Source organism: Monocercomonoides exilis (genome assembly GCF_001643675.1).
Source record: "Monocercomonoides exilis strain PA203 chromosome Unknown scaffold35-1074681, whole genome shotgun sequence".
Taxonomy (NCBI): domain Eukaryota; phylum Preaxostyla; order Oxymonadida; family Polymastigidae; genus Monocercomonoides; species Monocercomonoides exilis.
The window spans coordinates 262,919-276,714 of NW_027150580.1; the positions used below are offsets into that span (position 1 = coordinate 262,919).

General features: G+C 34.4%; 4 protein-coding genes across 4 annotated transcripts; 3 read left to right on the forward strand and 1 right to left on the reverse strand.

Annotated features, from left to right (window-relative positions):
* Positions 1–115: 115 nt before the first annotated feature.
* On the reverse strand, positions 116–1,900 carry MONOS_15170 (uncharacterized protein). The gene is made up of 4 exons (XM_067868031.1): positions 1,756–1,900; positions 1,612–1,682; positions 1,057–1,547; positions 116–1,000 (listed from the first exon to the last, which is right to left on the reverse strand). The coding sequence occupies exons 2-4, from the start codon at positions 1,679–1,681 to the stop codon at positions 239–241; spliced, it is 1,323 nt and encodes a 440-aa protein (XP_067723870.1). The 5' UTR covers position 1,682; positions 1,756–1,900; the 3' UTR covers positions 116–238.
* Positions 1,901–5,278: 3,378 nt separating this feature from the next.
* Positions 5,279–7,621, forward strand: MONOS_17877 (uncharacterized protein; the record flags this gene model as incomplete). Its single annotated transcript, XM_067870840.1, has 4 exons — positions 5,279–5,283; positions 5,355–5,410; positions 5,473–5,963; positions 6,023–7,621. 4 exons carry the CDS (start codon positions 5,279–5,281, stop codon positions 6,791–6,793), a joined length of 1,323 nt encoding a protein of 440 aa, XP_067723871.1. The 3' UTR covers positions 6,794–7,621.
* A 1,254-nt stretch (positions 7,622–8,875) lies between these two features.
* Positions 8,876–10,648, forward strand: MONOS_10681 (uncharacterized protein). The gene is made up of 4 exons (XM_067863151.1): positions 8,876–8,980; positions 9,052–9,122; positions 9,203–9,699; positions 9,768–10,648. The coding sequence occupies exons 1-4, from the start codon at positions 8,976–8,978 to the stop codon at positions 10,506–10,508; spliced, it is 1,314 nt and encodes a 437-aa protein (XP_067723872.1). The 5' UTR covers positions 8,876–8,975; the 3' UTR covers positions 10,509–10,648.
* A 371-nt stretch (positions 10,649–11,019) lies between these two features.
* Positions 11,020–13,280, forward strand: MONOS_10682 (uncharacterized protein; the record flags this gene model as incomplete). The annotated part of the gene is made up of 1 exon (XM_067863152.1): positions 11,020–13,280. One exon carries the CDS (start codon positions 11,020–11,022, stop codon positions 12,865–12,867), a length of 1,848 nt encoding a protein of 615 aa, XP_067723873.1. The 3' UTR covers positions 12,868–13,280.
* Between the last annotated feature and the right edge of the window lie 516 nt (positions 13,281–13,796).

Here is a 13,796-nt window from a genome sequence, read left to right on the forward strand (position 1 = left end):
GGGCTCTATGCAAAATCTTTTGTTGAGGAGTTTTGAATTTTCTTCAAACACTTGAAGCCTTAAAATGGCCATATTTGTGAACCAAGACAAAAAACTTTCTTTTTGAAAACAATAATTCATCGATAAAGAGGAATTTTCAATGAAAATTTGCTCACAACTGAAAGAGAAACTTGTGAAAATATGAAATGTTAAAAAATAAGAAAGAATGCGGATGAAAAATGAAGAGCTTTTCATTTGATTAAACATTCACAAAATAATCAGAAATACACAGCGACAACACACCAAAACGGTCTCTGTTAAGAAAACCAAATCTTTCATGAAAGCAAATGATGATATCTTCATATCCTTCTTCTTCCAACTTTTCAAATGCATTCCTTTTTGTTACCTTTCTTTTCGCTTCTTCCTTTTCATCCTCCTCCTCTTCTTTCAATTTCTCTGAAACATTCATTAAGAACAGCAAGCTTTCAGATATTATTTCGTCATTCAATGTTGGTCGACAAATCTCTTCGAAGATGAGACTAACAGCTCCTCTTTTCAGAAAGTCTTCAACTTTCACATTTCTGTTATTCACAGAATAACTAAATGATTCAACGCATTGGCTGACAATGTCTCTGTAATTATCCTTTGCTGCTCGAAATGCCTGCACAATGCTTTCGACAAGCACAGAATACTCTTCATTCCGCAATCGACAGTAGAAAAGGAATTTCCCCAAAGTTTGGAGCCATTTCGATATTATTATCTCTTCTTTGCCTTCTTTTCCTCTCTCTTCTTTCTCTCTCTTCCAATCCACATATTTCATCAGCTCTTCCATTTCTCTTCTCGCCTCTCTCACAAAATGCAGATCATTCACGATGACTTCTTCCAAATTTGCATTGTTAAACAATCTGTTAGTCAAAAAACCCCAAGCAGACTGATAGGCAAGTTGAGTCAGATTCCGATGATCTTGATGATAAATGATGATCTCTTTGATTTCTTTCAGATACAGTTCATTATGCAATATCTTATCAGAAAAAAAGAAAAACAACAACATCAAAAATGAAACAGAAATGTTCATACATAATACTCAATATCACTCAAAGCCAACAAAGCCATTTCCACTTCTTTTTGAACTTCCTCGCTTTCCTCTTTCTTCAATGCAACTTTTAGAAGACACTGCATACAGATTGTGAGCAATTCCGTCCAGCAGTTGTTTCTGAGTGAAAGATAGCATAAACAAAGATCAGCATAAAGCATTTCGTTCTTTCCATCTTTTTTTTCATTTTCGTCAGAAATCATCTTTTCAAATCCTTTGCGCAAATAAGATAAGGGAAAGCCTTGAAAACACCCTTTCTTCATCAAACAACAATATCCAATGCGCTTCAGCAGCCCAATGACATTTTCAACAGACAATTTCTTTTCTTCAATCATTTGATGAATGTTATCGAACAGTTCTTCTGTGAAAACGGTTTCAAATTCATCTTTATTCATTCCATCAATTATTTCATTCATTTCTTCAATTTTCTGTTTTTGTTCATCCTCATTGCAATTTTCCAGCTCATGGAGCAATTCTGCAAAAGGTATTCAAATATTAATATCCATCCTTCATTATTCTATCCAAATAAAAGAGCTAACTTGAAAACTTCTCGGTTTGAATCACTGCCAGGATTCTTGTATCAGGTTCATCATCATTAAGCAAGCCCATTCTGTTTGTTGCAAAGAACATTTAAAATGAAGGGTAAAGCTTGGCAAGCAAGAATATCAAAGAAAAATACAAACATCGTTGAAAATCAAGCAAAATAAAAGAGATAGGAGTTTCGGCGCAAGTGCTTTTGCCTTACAAAATGGAATGCAAAAGAGAGCACAAGGAAATATCTTGGATTGGCTGTTTAATGCAAGAAAAGAGAATCTTTTGATTCGATTTGATCAAACCAACAAAAAATGGTTTGATTTCTGTTTTATGAAAATGAAGTGAGGAGCTCTTCTTTCCTGAAGTCATTGCTTCGAGACTTTGAAACAAAATTTATTTTTTTATTGGAATGGAAATCTTGCTGAAGAGAATTCGAAAAGAGGAAAAATCAATTCTTGAAGAGAAAGTGTTTTGTGGCTTTTTTTGGGAAGAAGAACATGAATGAAAAAGTGGACACGTGGTTACTAACCTTCTTATCATTTTTCATGAATTGCTAAATGTTAGCATCTGTTTCAAAATGACTCACAGGATTGCCAAAGACTCAAAGAAATGAGTTTCTGAAAAACAAAATGAATTTGCAGAACAAAATAATATTCCATTCTTTGCAATTGTGCATGAGCAAAAACAAGCAGAAAGGATGAATATTGCAGCAAAGTTGTTTCATTGCAAAAATGATTCATTGGATTTGAAATGGATTATTTGAAGAAAAGCAATGATGATCATCTCCAACAGAAAGATGATCCCCAGATTTTGTCGTGCTCCAACATAAAAAGAAATTTGCTTGTTTCTTTGTGAGCCATCGAATACTCAACATTCCTTTGTCTTCTGCACCTTCATCTGCATCTGCATCTGCGCCTTCATCTTCATCTTCAGCTTCATCTGCATCTTCAGCTTCATCTTCAGCTTCATCTTCATCTTCGCTAAGCGAGTTTCCATAATGACTTCTCCTTCAACGGTCGATGCATTCTACAAAGAACACAATTTTCACAGAAGTTGGAGCAGATCTCATATTGAATTGATTCAGCTTTCTCTGCCAGACACGAAAACAGAATGAATTTCCTCTGCTATCTTTCCAGTTCTTTATTTGTTTTCCACCCCTTCTGTGAATGTTGCATGTCCAATCTGGTTATTATCATTGTAATTATCATTATTATCAACGCAATCTTCGTCTTCATCTTGTCCCAATTAATCATCATCACATCGCACAATCACCACCAACACAGCATCACTCGCATCATCTATTTGGAGTTCTTCATGTTTTGTGCCTGCATCAGAGATTACGATTGAAGAGAAGAGAAGAAAAAAAGATGATAAAAATATTTGAAGAAAATCGACACAAAAATGAATGAAACGAAGAAGAACTAAAGAAGGGAAATCAGGAGGAATATGTTGGAAAGAGTTGAAGAAATGCATTTTGAGAGAATGAAGAGAAAAAGAAAGAGAAAGAAGAATTCGAGGAGGTGGAATCAGAAAGCCTGTCACTCCCTTCATTCTGATGGGAAGGAAGTTGAATTATTGCGTTTGTTTTTTCCTTGTAAGTCGCGCCGTTTCTGTTGGTAACTGAAAGATCAGATAATGGTTTGCATGTTTCCTTCATTCATTTCATAAAAACATTCATCTTCTCCATCTTCCGAATGTTATTTCCTGTCAGCTGAAGCAAAGTGACTTTTGATGCCAAGGATGTTCGGCATGACAGCATATGAATGTGAGGGCATCTCTTCATGAAACGACTTTGAAAAAGTGTTGAATTATGTTGCTTCACTTCTTTCGAAGGGATTTGCAAACAATCTTTGCATAAACGATTTCTTGATAAATAATGTCATTTTCGTGGATGAAGCGCACAGCATTGATCTTCCGCATTTTGAGTGAATATTTCCTTTCCTTCTTTCACACGAACTCTCTCATGCTTTTTTTACTTTAATTCCATTTTGACTATTTCATTTTTATTTTTTTTCGTTTTCAAAACCTCAAATAATTCGTTCAGCTTTTTCGAATAGTTTTCAAATGAGAATGAAAAATTTATAAATAAATAAATAAATAAATAAAAGGCAAATGTCACCTTTGGTGGACATATTTTTTTTGAATGAAGTGCATTGTTAATTAATAAAAAGTGTTAATATGTGATATTTAATGTAAATTGAAGTGCTGAAATGTGTTTATAAATAAAAAAAAAAAGGAATTTTTTTTGAATTTATGGGATGTGATCATTATTTCTTCTATTTGATCGAAACTTCAAATGAATCGAAAAGAAGTTCATAAGCTATTTAAGACATTTCCGAACGAAAATAAAGCTTGGCAATGGATGTTTGGAACCTTACTGAAAGGAAAAGTCCCTAGATGCAGTAGACACAGAATTCCAATGAATTTAATCAGAGAGAATACAGGGAAGAAGTGTTGGAGATGCAAAAAATGTGGGGTGAAACGTTCATTATTTCATGGAAGTCAGTTTAACAAAATGCACATCAGAATTGGAAAAGCGCTGATGATTAATCTCTTTTTTTGGATTGGTATGACCATCAAACATGGAAGTCTTCTACTCAATATTCACAGGCACTCAGTCGGTTTCTGGAACAGTGCATGCAGATATGCTTGTACACAATTCCTAATAAACAAGACAATGCAACTTGGAGGCGAAGGAAAGACAGTAGAAATTGATGAATGCTTATTACGTCGAAGAAAATATCGAAGAAGAAGGAACAAGATGTTACAATGGATTTTTGGAGCAATTGAAAGAAGAGAGTGTCAGCAAGTTGGGGAAAAATGTTATGGATCGTCAAAGATCGTTCTAGAAACTCTTTGTTACCAATTATAAAACAGCACATATTGCCTGGAACTACTGCAATGAGTGATTCTTGGAGAGCATATGCAACATTGGCAAAAAAAGGCTATGTTCAGAAAATTGTTGTTCACGATCGACACCATGTCGATCCTGCAACTGGAACATGCACAAACACTGTCGAAGGGATGTGGCATCATTTCAGAGAGTTTCAACCGGTTTCTTGAATGAGAGATGCGTTTATTCAAGACCATATATCTTTATTCATTGTCAAAAACTGCTTCAATTTGACCTTTTCTGAATTTGTTGAGTTAGTGTACAAAAAACGTGAAGAAATTGATGAAGACGATGATAACGAAGAAAATAACGAGGAACGAAATTTGCCAGATATTGATTACATAATTGAGAACAACTCTGATATTTACTCTCTTTCAAGTTTTGATGAATTTGGAGCAGGTGATTGTGCATCAGCTTCAGAATACACAGAATAAATTTTCTTTTAGATTATTTGTTTAAAAAAGTTATTTTTGTTTTTTTGATTTCAATAACTTTCCGCACACATTTAACAAGTTTTAATAACATATTAATAACTTATTTTTAACGATCATTAATAATATGCTAAAAATAACAGGTCCTCCAAAGGTGACATCTACCGTTTTTATTTTCCTTAAATGTTATACGATGTTGGTTAGATCAAAAAGAAACAAAAGGAGAGCTTTTCAACTCAGATACAGCCAAGACCGTGTGTTTTGATGTTGCACATATTGAACGTTTGTTTTTGAAAAGTGTAATAATTAATATTGAAAGGATAGCATTTTCATTTTGCAAGAAAAACAATGAAGTTTGTGATTATCTGTTATCTCATTGTTTGAATTGCTGTTGAATTTCGTATGCTGAATGAATTGCAAACAGAACGAGCATTTTTGAAAGCATTATCGAAAGAACATCACCAGTTGAAAGGTTTTGGAGTTTGCAGTTTTCTTTTTTATTGAAAAGGCACAATTTACTATGATTAACGCGCCTTTTGAAGATTTGTTTGGGGAGCTTGGAGGTTGCAAAGAGGATGAACAGAAACGGAAAATAAAAGCGATTAACAGAGTGATGGATGAAATGAATGAAGGCGAACTGGAATCGATTTTCGAAACTGATTTGTTCAATAAAATAGATAAAATGATTGAAGAAAAGAAAATGTCTTTGAAAGATTCGGCTTTGATGCTGAAGCACATTGGATATTGCAAAATCCCGATGAACCTATGGAATAGAGCATTTGTTTCATCTTCATTGGACAGAAGATTTAAGGAGATGATTTTTGAGGAAGAAAAAAAGAAAAAAGAAAAAAATGAAAAGCATTTGATTGATCTTTGCGAATGCTATATTTTTCTTTGCTGTCATGGTCCATCACAATTGTCTTCAATTTGCTTGCCACATATTCTGAAAGCTGCTTTGAACAAGGAAGAAAACGAAGAAGCACAGAAAGAAGTGGAAATGGCTTTGCTGGCTTTGGCTTGCATGTGCTTCTTTGTTTGTTGCATTTCTTTCTTTCCTTTTGATGTCTTTGTTTCTTTCTTGCTTTTAATCAGGGAATAAAAAATGAGGTGTATTTGAAAGGGATCAAAGAAATCATCCAACATCATCAGGAACATCGAAACCTGACTCAACTTGCATATCAATCAGCTTGGGAGTGTTTGGCGGGCAGAGTGCATACCATAGGAACGTCGAATAGGGCAGTTGTTGATGAACTGCATTTTGTGAGAGAAGCAGCAAGAGAGTTGGAAGAGCTGAGAAAGCGTGTGAATTGGAAGGGAAACAAAAAAGAAGGGGAAGAAAGAAGCAAAAAGAAAGAAGAGACTGCTTTGATGAGATGGATTCAAACAATAAAATGCTATTTTTTCACATTTGAGTCGTTGAATGACGAACTTGTTGGACTTGTCAGAAGTATTGTTCAAGTGCTTCGAGCAGCAAAGAATGAATGCAGAGAAATAAGTGTGGAATGCAACATATCTTTAAGAAGAGCAGCGTGGAACAAAGCAGTGAAAGTCGACGACTTGCTGAAAGGAGGAGCTGTTGATGTGCTTTTGGAGGAAATCCAGCTTCCAAACTTGGAAGACACCTTTTTGAGAGAGCGGCTTTCCTGTTTCAGAGGAATTTACCAAAAGTTGAAGGAAAGAAAAGATGATAAAACTGATGAAGAGGAAATAAAATCAGCCAAAAGGAACATATTTGTAAAGATGGAAGAGGAGGGATATGAAGATTTCATTACAAGCCTTCATAAAATGTTGCCTGTTTTGGCAAATTGGGATCGATATTTGCATCTGTCAAAAAACTCATCTGACTATCTTTTGAGTTTGTGACTTGAATGCTCAATTCATTTCCGTTCATTTCATCTCATCTCAAAAAGGAAGAAAATAAGAGGAGGAGGAAGAGGAAGAAGAAAGGCAAAAAAAGGAATGGAATTTGATGAAAACAGAGATACAGAATAGTCTGATGGCAGAAAACGAATAAACGAAAAAATCGATGAAAAAAGAAGAGAAAAGAAATGATTATATTCTGAAATGATTTCTTTGACTTGATGCGAAACGTATTCAACATGAAATGTGAAATTTTCATTCGTTTCAATTTATCACTTCTCCATCGTCTTCTTCTTTGGCTTCTTTATTTCATTAGACAGCACTCTCATCCCACTCACACATTCACATATAATCTATGTTCATTTTTTTGCAAATACTGTATGCCTTTAATTCTCCCTCTTCTCCCTCTTCCACTTTTCTTTTGTTAACACTCACTTCGTTTCAGTTGTTGCTCTTTCTGTGAGTTGTTTGTGTAATACTCTTTTCAATTCTTCTTCTTTTTCTGTTTTTTTGTGTGCATTTGAAAACAGAAATGCAGGAGTATGAAGAGGGAAAAGGCGGAAGGCTTTTACATTGAACATATCAACCATTTGCATCAATGTTGTGAATTCGTTTCCTTCATCTTTTCAATTCATTCTCAGCAAGCCAAAATGAAAGGTTTTAAATTTGAAGGAATGCATTGCATTTGTATTGGGATGTGAAAAAAAGGGGGGTTTGGAAGAATGAATTTTGAAGAATGAGCCCATGAGCAATTTGCAAAGCAAGTGAAAATGAAGAAAAATGGAGAGGAAAAGAACAATTTTGAACAGAGATTCAGGGAGATCAGTCAAGGAAAGAGAATAACAATGAAAAATGATTGATAAAAAAAGAAATATTTTTCAATGTGATAGCAAAGCAGATGAAGAGGAAAATACAATTGGAGTAGAACTTTTAGATGATATTGTGAGAAAAGAATGTGAGAGAGACATCTTCTCTTTCTCCACAAATAGGAAAATGCAGATTAAAACAGAAAAAGGAAGAGAAAGGAAGAGAAAGAGATGGAATTTGATTAAGATATTGAAGAATTGCATTTTGAGATGAAATGGATGAAACAAGTGCTCTCGTGAAAAAATAAAGATGAAACAAAAGGAATGAAGAGAAAGGCGAAGAATGATGACAATAAAAAAGAAGAAAAGAATTTGGAGAAGAGAATATTCATTTCTGATTGAAAGATAAGAAGAAAAATGAGAAGATGATGACGAGAAATCAGACAATATTTTTTTGTTCTATCTCTCTTTCATTCCGAATTGTTGAATTAACTTATCACTTCTCCAAACTTGCTGATGTGTTTTTCTCATTCAATGAAGATGATTGAATTCAGAGACGAATTTTCTTTTTTGTTTCGATCAGCTTCACCCTTTCTCATCTCTTTTATCTCTTTCTTTCCTCTGAATTTGGAGCACCGAGATTGAAAAAATATTTTTGACACAATTTTAAAAATGAAAAAGAAACAGCGGAATCAACCGAGCTGAAATTCATCTTTTCTATCGGTAATATTTTCTCAGAGCCTTGATCCTCCAACAAATGCATTCACTTGATGCATTTCAATGTGAACTGAAATTAAATTAGAAGAAGATGATGAAGCACAACCATAAAAAAGCACTAGTCCTGTAAACTCTCAATGTTTTTTTTCTCTCACTATATTCACGCTGGCTTTCCAATATTCTATTAACTTTATCTTTTTTGTTGATCTGCAATTCACTTCGATGATTATCTATTATTTTGTTCTGCTCATTGAGTTTGTTCAAATTTAGCGGAAATGAAAAAAATAAAATGTGTCGAGATTCAAGAATTGCAGAAAATCGTTTTTTGTGCAATCATTTCTCATGAAAGAGAGATATGCTTTCAATTTGAGAAAACAAGACAGCTTTCTTTCAAAAACAATCAGATTCCAATTTTGCGTTTGAAATTGAAACCATTCTTTTATGCAAAGAAATATCAAAAAAAAAAAAAGATAAGAAACATTTCTCAAAAATTCCAATCCATTTTTTTCTATTGGTTTGATCAAATTGAATCAAAAGAGTTGCTTTTCTGGACTTAAACAGCCAATCAAAATTATTTGATTGTGCCCCCTATTACATTCCATTTAATAAAGCAAAAGCACTTTGCGTAGATACAGTATTCTTAACCTTTAGAAAAATAACGAATGATGTTTGCATTTGTGGATTATTCTGTGAATTTTGATGATTCACTCATATAAATTGTGTTATTATGATTTTCAGAATGGATGCATGCGGAAACGTTGAGCGTAAAAAAGAGATTCAAGAAATGCCTCTTTTTGACAAGTTTTCAAGTTTGCTCATTTTATCTATTTTTTTTTTTTTGAAATGGCAAGTTCTTTTTTTTTTTTTATTAAATTGAAATTTTTTGAAGAATTGCTTTTTGAGCTGGGAAATTACAATGAAGATGAGCAGAAAGTCAAAATTGAAGAAATGCATAAATTGATTGCGAAAATGAATAAAAAAGAATTGGACTGTGCTTTTTCGAAAGAGACATTCAACAAGATTAACAAAATGATTGAAGAAGACAAATTATCATTCGAAAACACTTTTTTGTTTTTAAGACAGGCGGGACATTTTAAAGAATTAAATAATTTCAAGTTTTATTCTTTTGATGAATCGCAATTGAATAAAAGAATTCGAAAGATGATTGTTGATGAAGAGAAGAAAAAAGAAGAAGTGAATGAAAAATTTCTTGTTGATTTGTGCGAATGCTATTTGTTACACAAAGATTGTTATATTTCAGAAAAGCTACAAAATATTTGTATTCCTCGTCACCTGAAAATTGCATTGGACAAAGAAGAAAGCGAAAAAGCACAAAAGGAGAAAGAAACAGCTTTAATTGCTTTGAGCAACATTGACAAACATCAGGTATCCGTGTTATTTTTTATTAAAATGTCAATCGCGTTTATTGATGATAACTCTATTTTGAAAAATAGGAAATAAATAAAAAACTGTATCAAAACGGTGCGATAGAAATCATCAGACATCATCAAGAACACCACAACTTGACAAGACTTGCATATCAGTCAATTTGGCAGTTTTATACAAACAGGCAGCACAAAGAAAGAGAGTTGGAAGAAATAATTGTGAATGAGGTTCATTTTTTTAGAGAAGCATCAAGAGAAATGGAAGAGCTGGCAAAGTGTGTTGATTGGAGGAAGACTGAAAAGGTATTGGAGAAGACGAAAGAAGTGCAGATAATATTGAAATGGATTCAAATGATCAAACGATTGACATGGAATGCCCGCACATGGAAGGATGAATTCTCTGAGCTGATATGTTGCAATGTCTGTCTCAGCAGAGCAGCAAGAGAGAACGAAAGCGAAATATTCGAGGAATGTTCTTCTCTGCTTTTGGATATTACACGAATGAAAAATGTTGATGTTGATTGCTTGCTGAAGAAAGGAGTCATTGACCTGTTTTTGGAGGAATTTCTGCAGCCAACATTGAACAAGGGTGTGGCGTATCAAAGCTTGGATTTTTTTCCTGAACTTTTCGGAAAATTGAAAAAAAAGGTGAACAATGAAAGAAGCAATGAAGAAAGAGAAACAACGAAATTGGAGATATATGAAAAGATGGAAGAAGATGGGTTTGAAGATATCATTATAAGCTTAGGTGAAATTCTTTCTTTTTTAGGTTATAATAACTCTGTTTATTTTTCAACGGTTTTGGAGTGAAAATGTAAATGTTTGAATAAATGAAACTTTTTGACTTTCTAATGCCAAAAATCTTTTTTTCTTTATTTTTCGCCTTGCAAAATAAAATCTATCATTTGAAGAATATGAAAAGTTCTTTATTTTCAATAAAAAAAAAAAAAGGTAGAATTCTCTTTTCATATATTACGAGAAAAAATTCAATTCGTATTCTCAGCGAATGAAAACAGTAATCACAATTGAAACAATAACTTATTCCACAAGAATTTAAAGATACCCATAATTATTTTTCAAGTTTTCAGTTTTTAGAAAATGGATGTGGCGAGCTTCACCGAACAGTCCATGTGGGAGCCACAGCAGCATGTTTGCTAATAATATAAGTTCAATGCATTAACAGAGTATCTGCTTTATTTTGTGGATGTGGCGCGTGGTTGTGCTCTATTTTTTATTCAATTTGTGTTTTCAGTCATTTTTGAAAAGGAAATTGGGAACAATGGAAAGCGCAACATTGCCCATAAGTGTATTAGATTTTTGCATGTCGAGCACTGCAAGGAGTGGAGACAGATCATCGGGCCCCTTTGGGTGGAGCTGGATGAATAGAAACAGCGAAATTTTGAGCTGTGCGTCTCAAAACTTTAAGATGGGACAAGGAGACCATAGGAGCAAGCTTGCATTTGAACCAGGCAGCGATGCAATTGGTCACAGTTTCAGAGGGTCAGAAACATTATGTTCTGAAAGGATTTCTCTGGAAGAAAAAGATTTGAGGAAGAGCTCGGAGCGTGCAGGAGGAATTCTGCAAATCGAAGAGGATGCAGCAGATAAAACTCTCTATTTGAAAGAAAGGATAGGAACAGGATATGAAGATGTGAGATATTGGAAAAGCAGAGAAATGGAGATGGATCTATCTGGAAGGAAGGAGGAGGATATGAGAGAGGCAGGGAGGTTGGAAATGGTGAAGCGATGGGAAAGAGAAGACATGAATTTGAAAAAGAGAGAGGATGAAGTGAGCATGGAAGATGAAACAGATATGGATGAGGTGGAGAATGAAAAGAGATTGAGAAATGATGATGAATTTAAAGGAGTCTGCTCAAGGAAGAGAAGAATGAAGGAAATAAGAGAGAAAGAACGGAACGCAGTGAACCGGAAGCAGATCAAGGAGGCAAAGTTGTTTGCAAGAGTATTTGGGGTGTGGGTTAGGAAGGAGTGGGTGGGAGAGGAAGAAGCAGAAATGTGGGATTTGGCGGAAAGAGAAATGAGAGAAAAGATGGGTTTGGAGTGTGAAGAGAGTGCAGAAGAGAACGAGGAGAGTGAAAAGACGGAAATGGACGAGAGAGAGATGGGGAAATGGATTGGGATGGAAAAGAAGAAGAAATTGAAAAAGAAAAGTTGGGAAAGAGAGGAAAAAACAGGAGAAAAAGAAGAGAAAGAAGAAAAGGAAGAAAGCAGAAAAGAAAGATTGGAGTTGGCGAAGGGGGAAATTGAAAAGGAGGTGGATGAGAGGCATGAGGAAGTGAAATTATTTGAAAGGGAGCTGCAATGGAGTGCAGGTTCAGGGGTAAGGAATGGTGAGAGGAGTTGCCGATGCGAACTATTTGAGAGAGAGAGTTATTTTAGAGGGGCAATGCAATGGAGTTGCTTGGGATGGGGACTGTACGCACCTAGTTGTAAGGAGGGCAGTAAGTTGATGTGTAGAGATGGAAAGGGAATTTCACGTGTGACAGACGAGAGAGGAAAAGAAGAGGATTCTTTTGAGAAGAATATACATTTGGACAGAAAAACAATCGAGATGCCAAGTGTGAAAGGACAAGAAGAAACAGAATTCGATAAGTTGACATGGGATAGATGGAAAGACGGATGGGTGCAAAGAGAGAAAAGAGGAGAAAGAGAAGAGAAAGAGGGTGGGGAAAGGGCTTTGCAAAGCGAAAGGGGAAGAGGCAGAGATTTGATTATTCGAGATTTTGAGGATCCGTTTGGAAAAGAGGGAGTGAGAGGCGGTGCAGGTGATAGAAATGAAGAATGTGAGAGTGTGATAAAGAGTCTGGGGCTGCATGGATTGGAGCAGACGGGCATGAATACGGGTCGCTGGGATCACGGAAGAAGAGGGTATGCTGTGGATGAATGTGAAATGCTCAAACGGTATGTGTTTTCGTTGCATGAGGTGAAGTATATTCGGAGGCTTCGGCGGAGGGGAATTGATCCAGGGGATGTGATGAGCTTTGAGAAACATTTGGTTGAGGAAATGAAGAAGGTGGAGCCTGTTGTTGCATGGCTTGTGTGCAGTAGGGGAGCTGGAAGGCAGAAAGGGAGAAAGGCGATAAGTGAAGAAAATAAAGAGAAAACGAAGTTGGTTGGGATCAGCATGGCGGCTGCCAGAATTGGCTGAACGTGAATGAGAATGAAACGTGCATTACTGAAAAATAAAAACTTCTTTTCTGTTTTACTGCATTCTGGATGTTTCATATTTTAAATTTTATTTTCCGAATTTTTGATTAATTTTTTTTCACCAAATAATTGATTCAGAAGCTAAAATACAAATGATCAGGAAAATCCAATTTGATAGTTTAAAAAACAAGTTGCTTTGGGTCAGTCATTTATCAAACACGCGTTTCAATTGGATCCAAAACATTTTCTGTACTCAACGTACACTTATTTATAAAATCATTATTGGAAACTTTTAAAATTTTTTCTGTCACTTTTCTGAAAATGTTATTTTATTTTATTTTTTTTTTTTTTGGATTCATTTTTTTTTCGAAAAATGCACAATTTTAATAATTTTGAATAAGAAGTTAACCAAAATCGAATAATTAGTTTCTTAATTTTGTTAAATTAATTGTGTGGAAATACAATTGTAGGTTGTAAATTTAAATTTTCAATGATTATCTCAAATCAATAACGATTGATTCAAATAACAAATGCTTTATTCTGATTATATCTGTTTGATAATGCAAAACGAAACCTCAAATATCAACTCTTTCCCATTTTAATTTTTAAAAAATTTTGTTATATATTTTTGAGCAATAGGAACAGTTATTTGCTCAAACTTACAGAAATAAATGTGTGATAATTCTATATGTGTATTTAGATGTTGCGATGATTTCGTTGAATGTTTATATACCCAGAGTTATTTGCTTTGAATATATGTCGGAAAATGAAAGTGATGAGCGTGAATTGCTGTTAAACCTACTGTTTGCGATGCTTATCCAATTTTCACATATATTCTATTTATTTCATTATCAATGAATACTTCAATGTTTTCTTCTCTCTTTTTTTGTTGGTGAAAATTCACTTTTTCTGCACGAAGCAAAAAGGTGA

Bases quoted from the DNA above. Each gene is read 5' to 3' on its own strand.
- MONOS_10681 (XM_067863151.1), top strand. The intron at 9,123-9,202 runs GTTTGCTCATTT...AATTTTTTGAAG, and splicing joins TCTTTTTGACAAGTTTTCAA to AATTGCTTTTTGAGCTGGGA. The intron at 9,700-9,767 runs GTATCCGTGTTA...TTTGAAAAATAG, and splicing joins GCAACATTGACAAACATCAG to GAAATAAATAAAAAACTGTA.
- MONOS_15170 (XM_067868031.1), bottom strand. From the start codon at position 1,681: ATGGGCTTGCTTAATGATGATGAACCTGATACAAGAATCCTGGCAGTG. The intron at 1,548-1,611 runs GTTAGCTCTTTT...TACCTTTTGCAG, and splicing joins TCAAACCGAGAAGTTTTCAA to AATTGCTCCATGAGCTGGAA. The intron at 1,001-1,056 runs GTATGAACATTT...TTTTCTGATAAG, and splicing joins TGAGTGATATTGAGTATTAT to ATATTGCATAATGAACTGTA.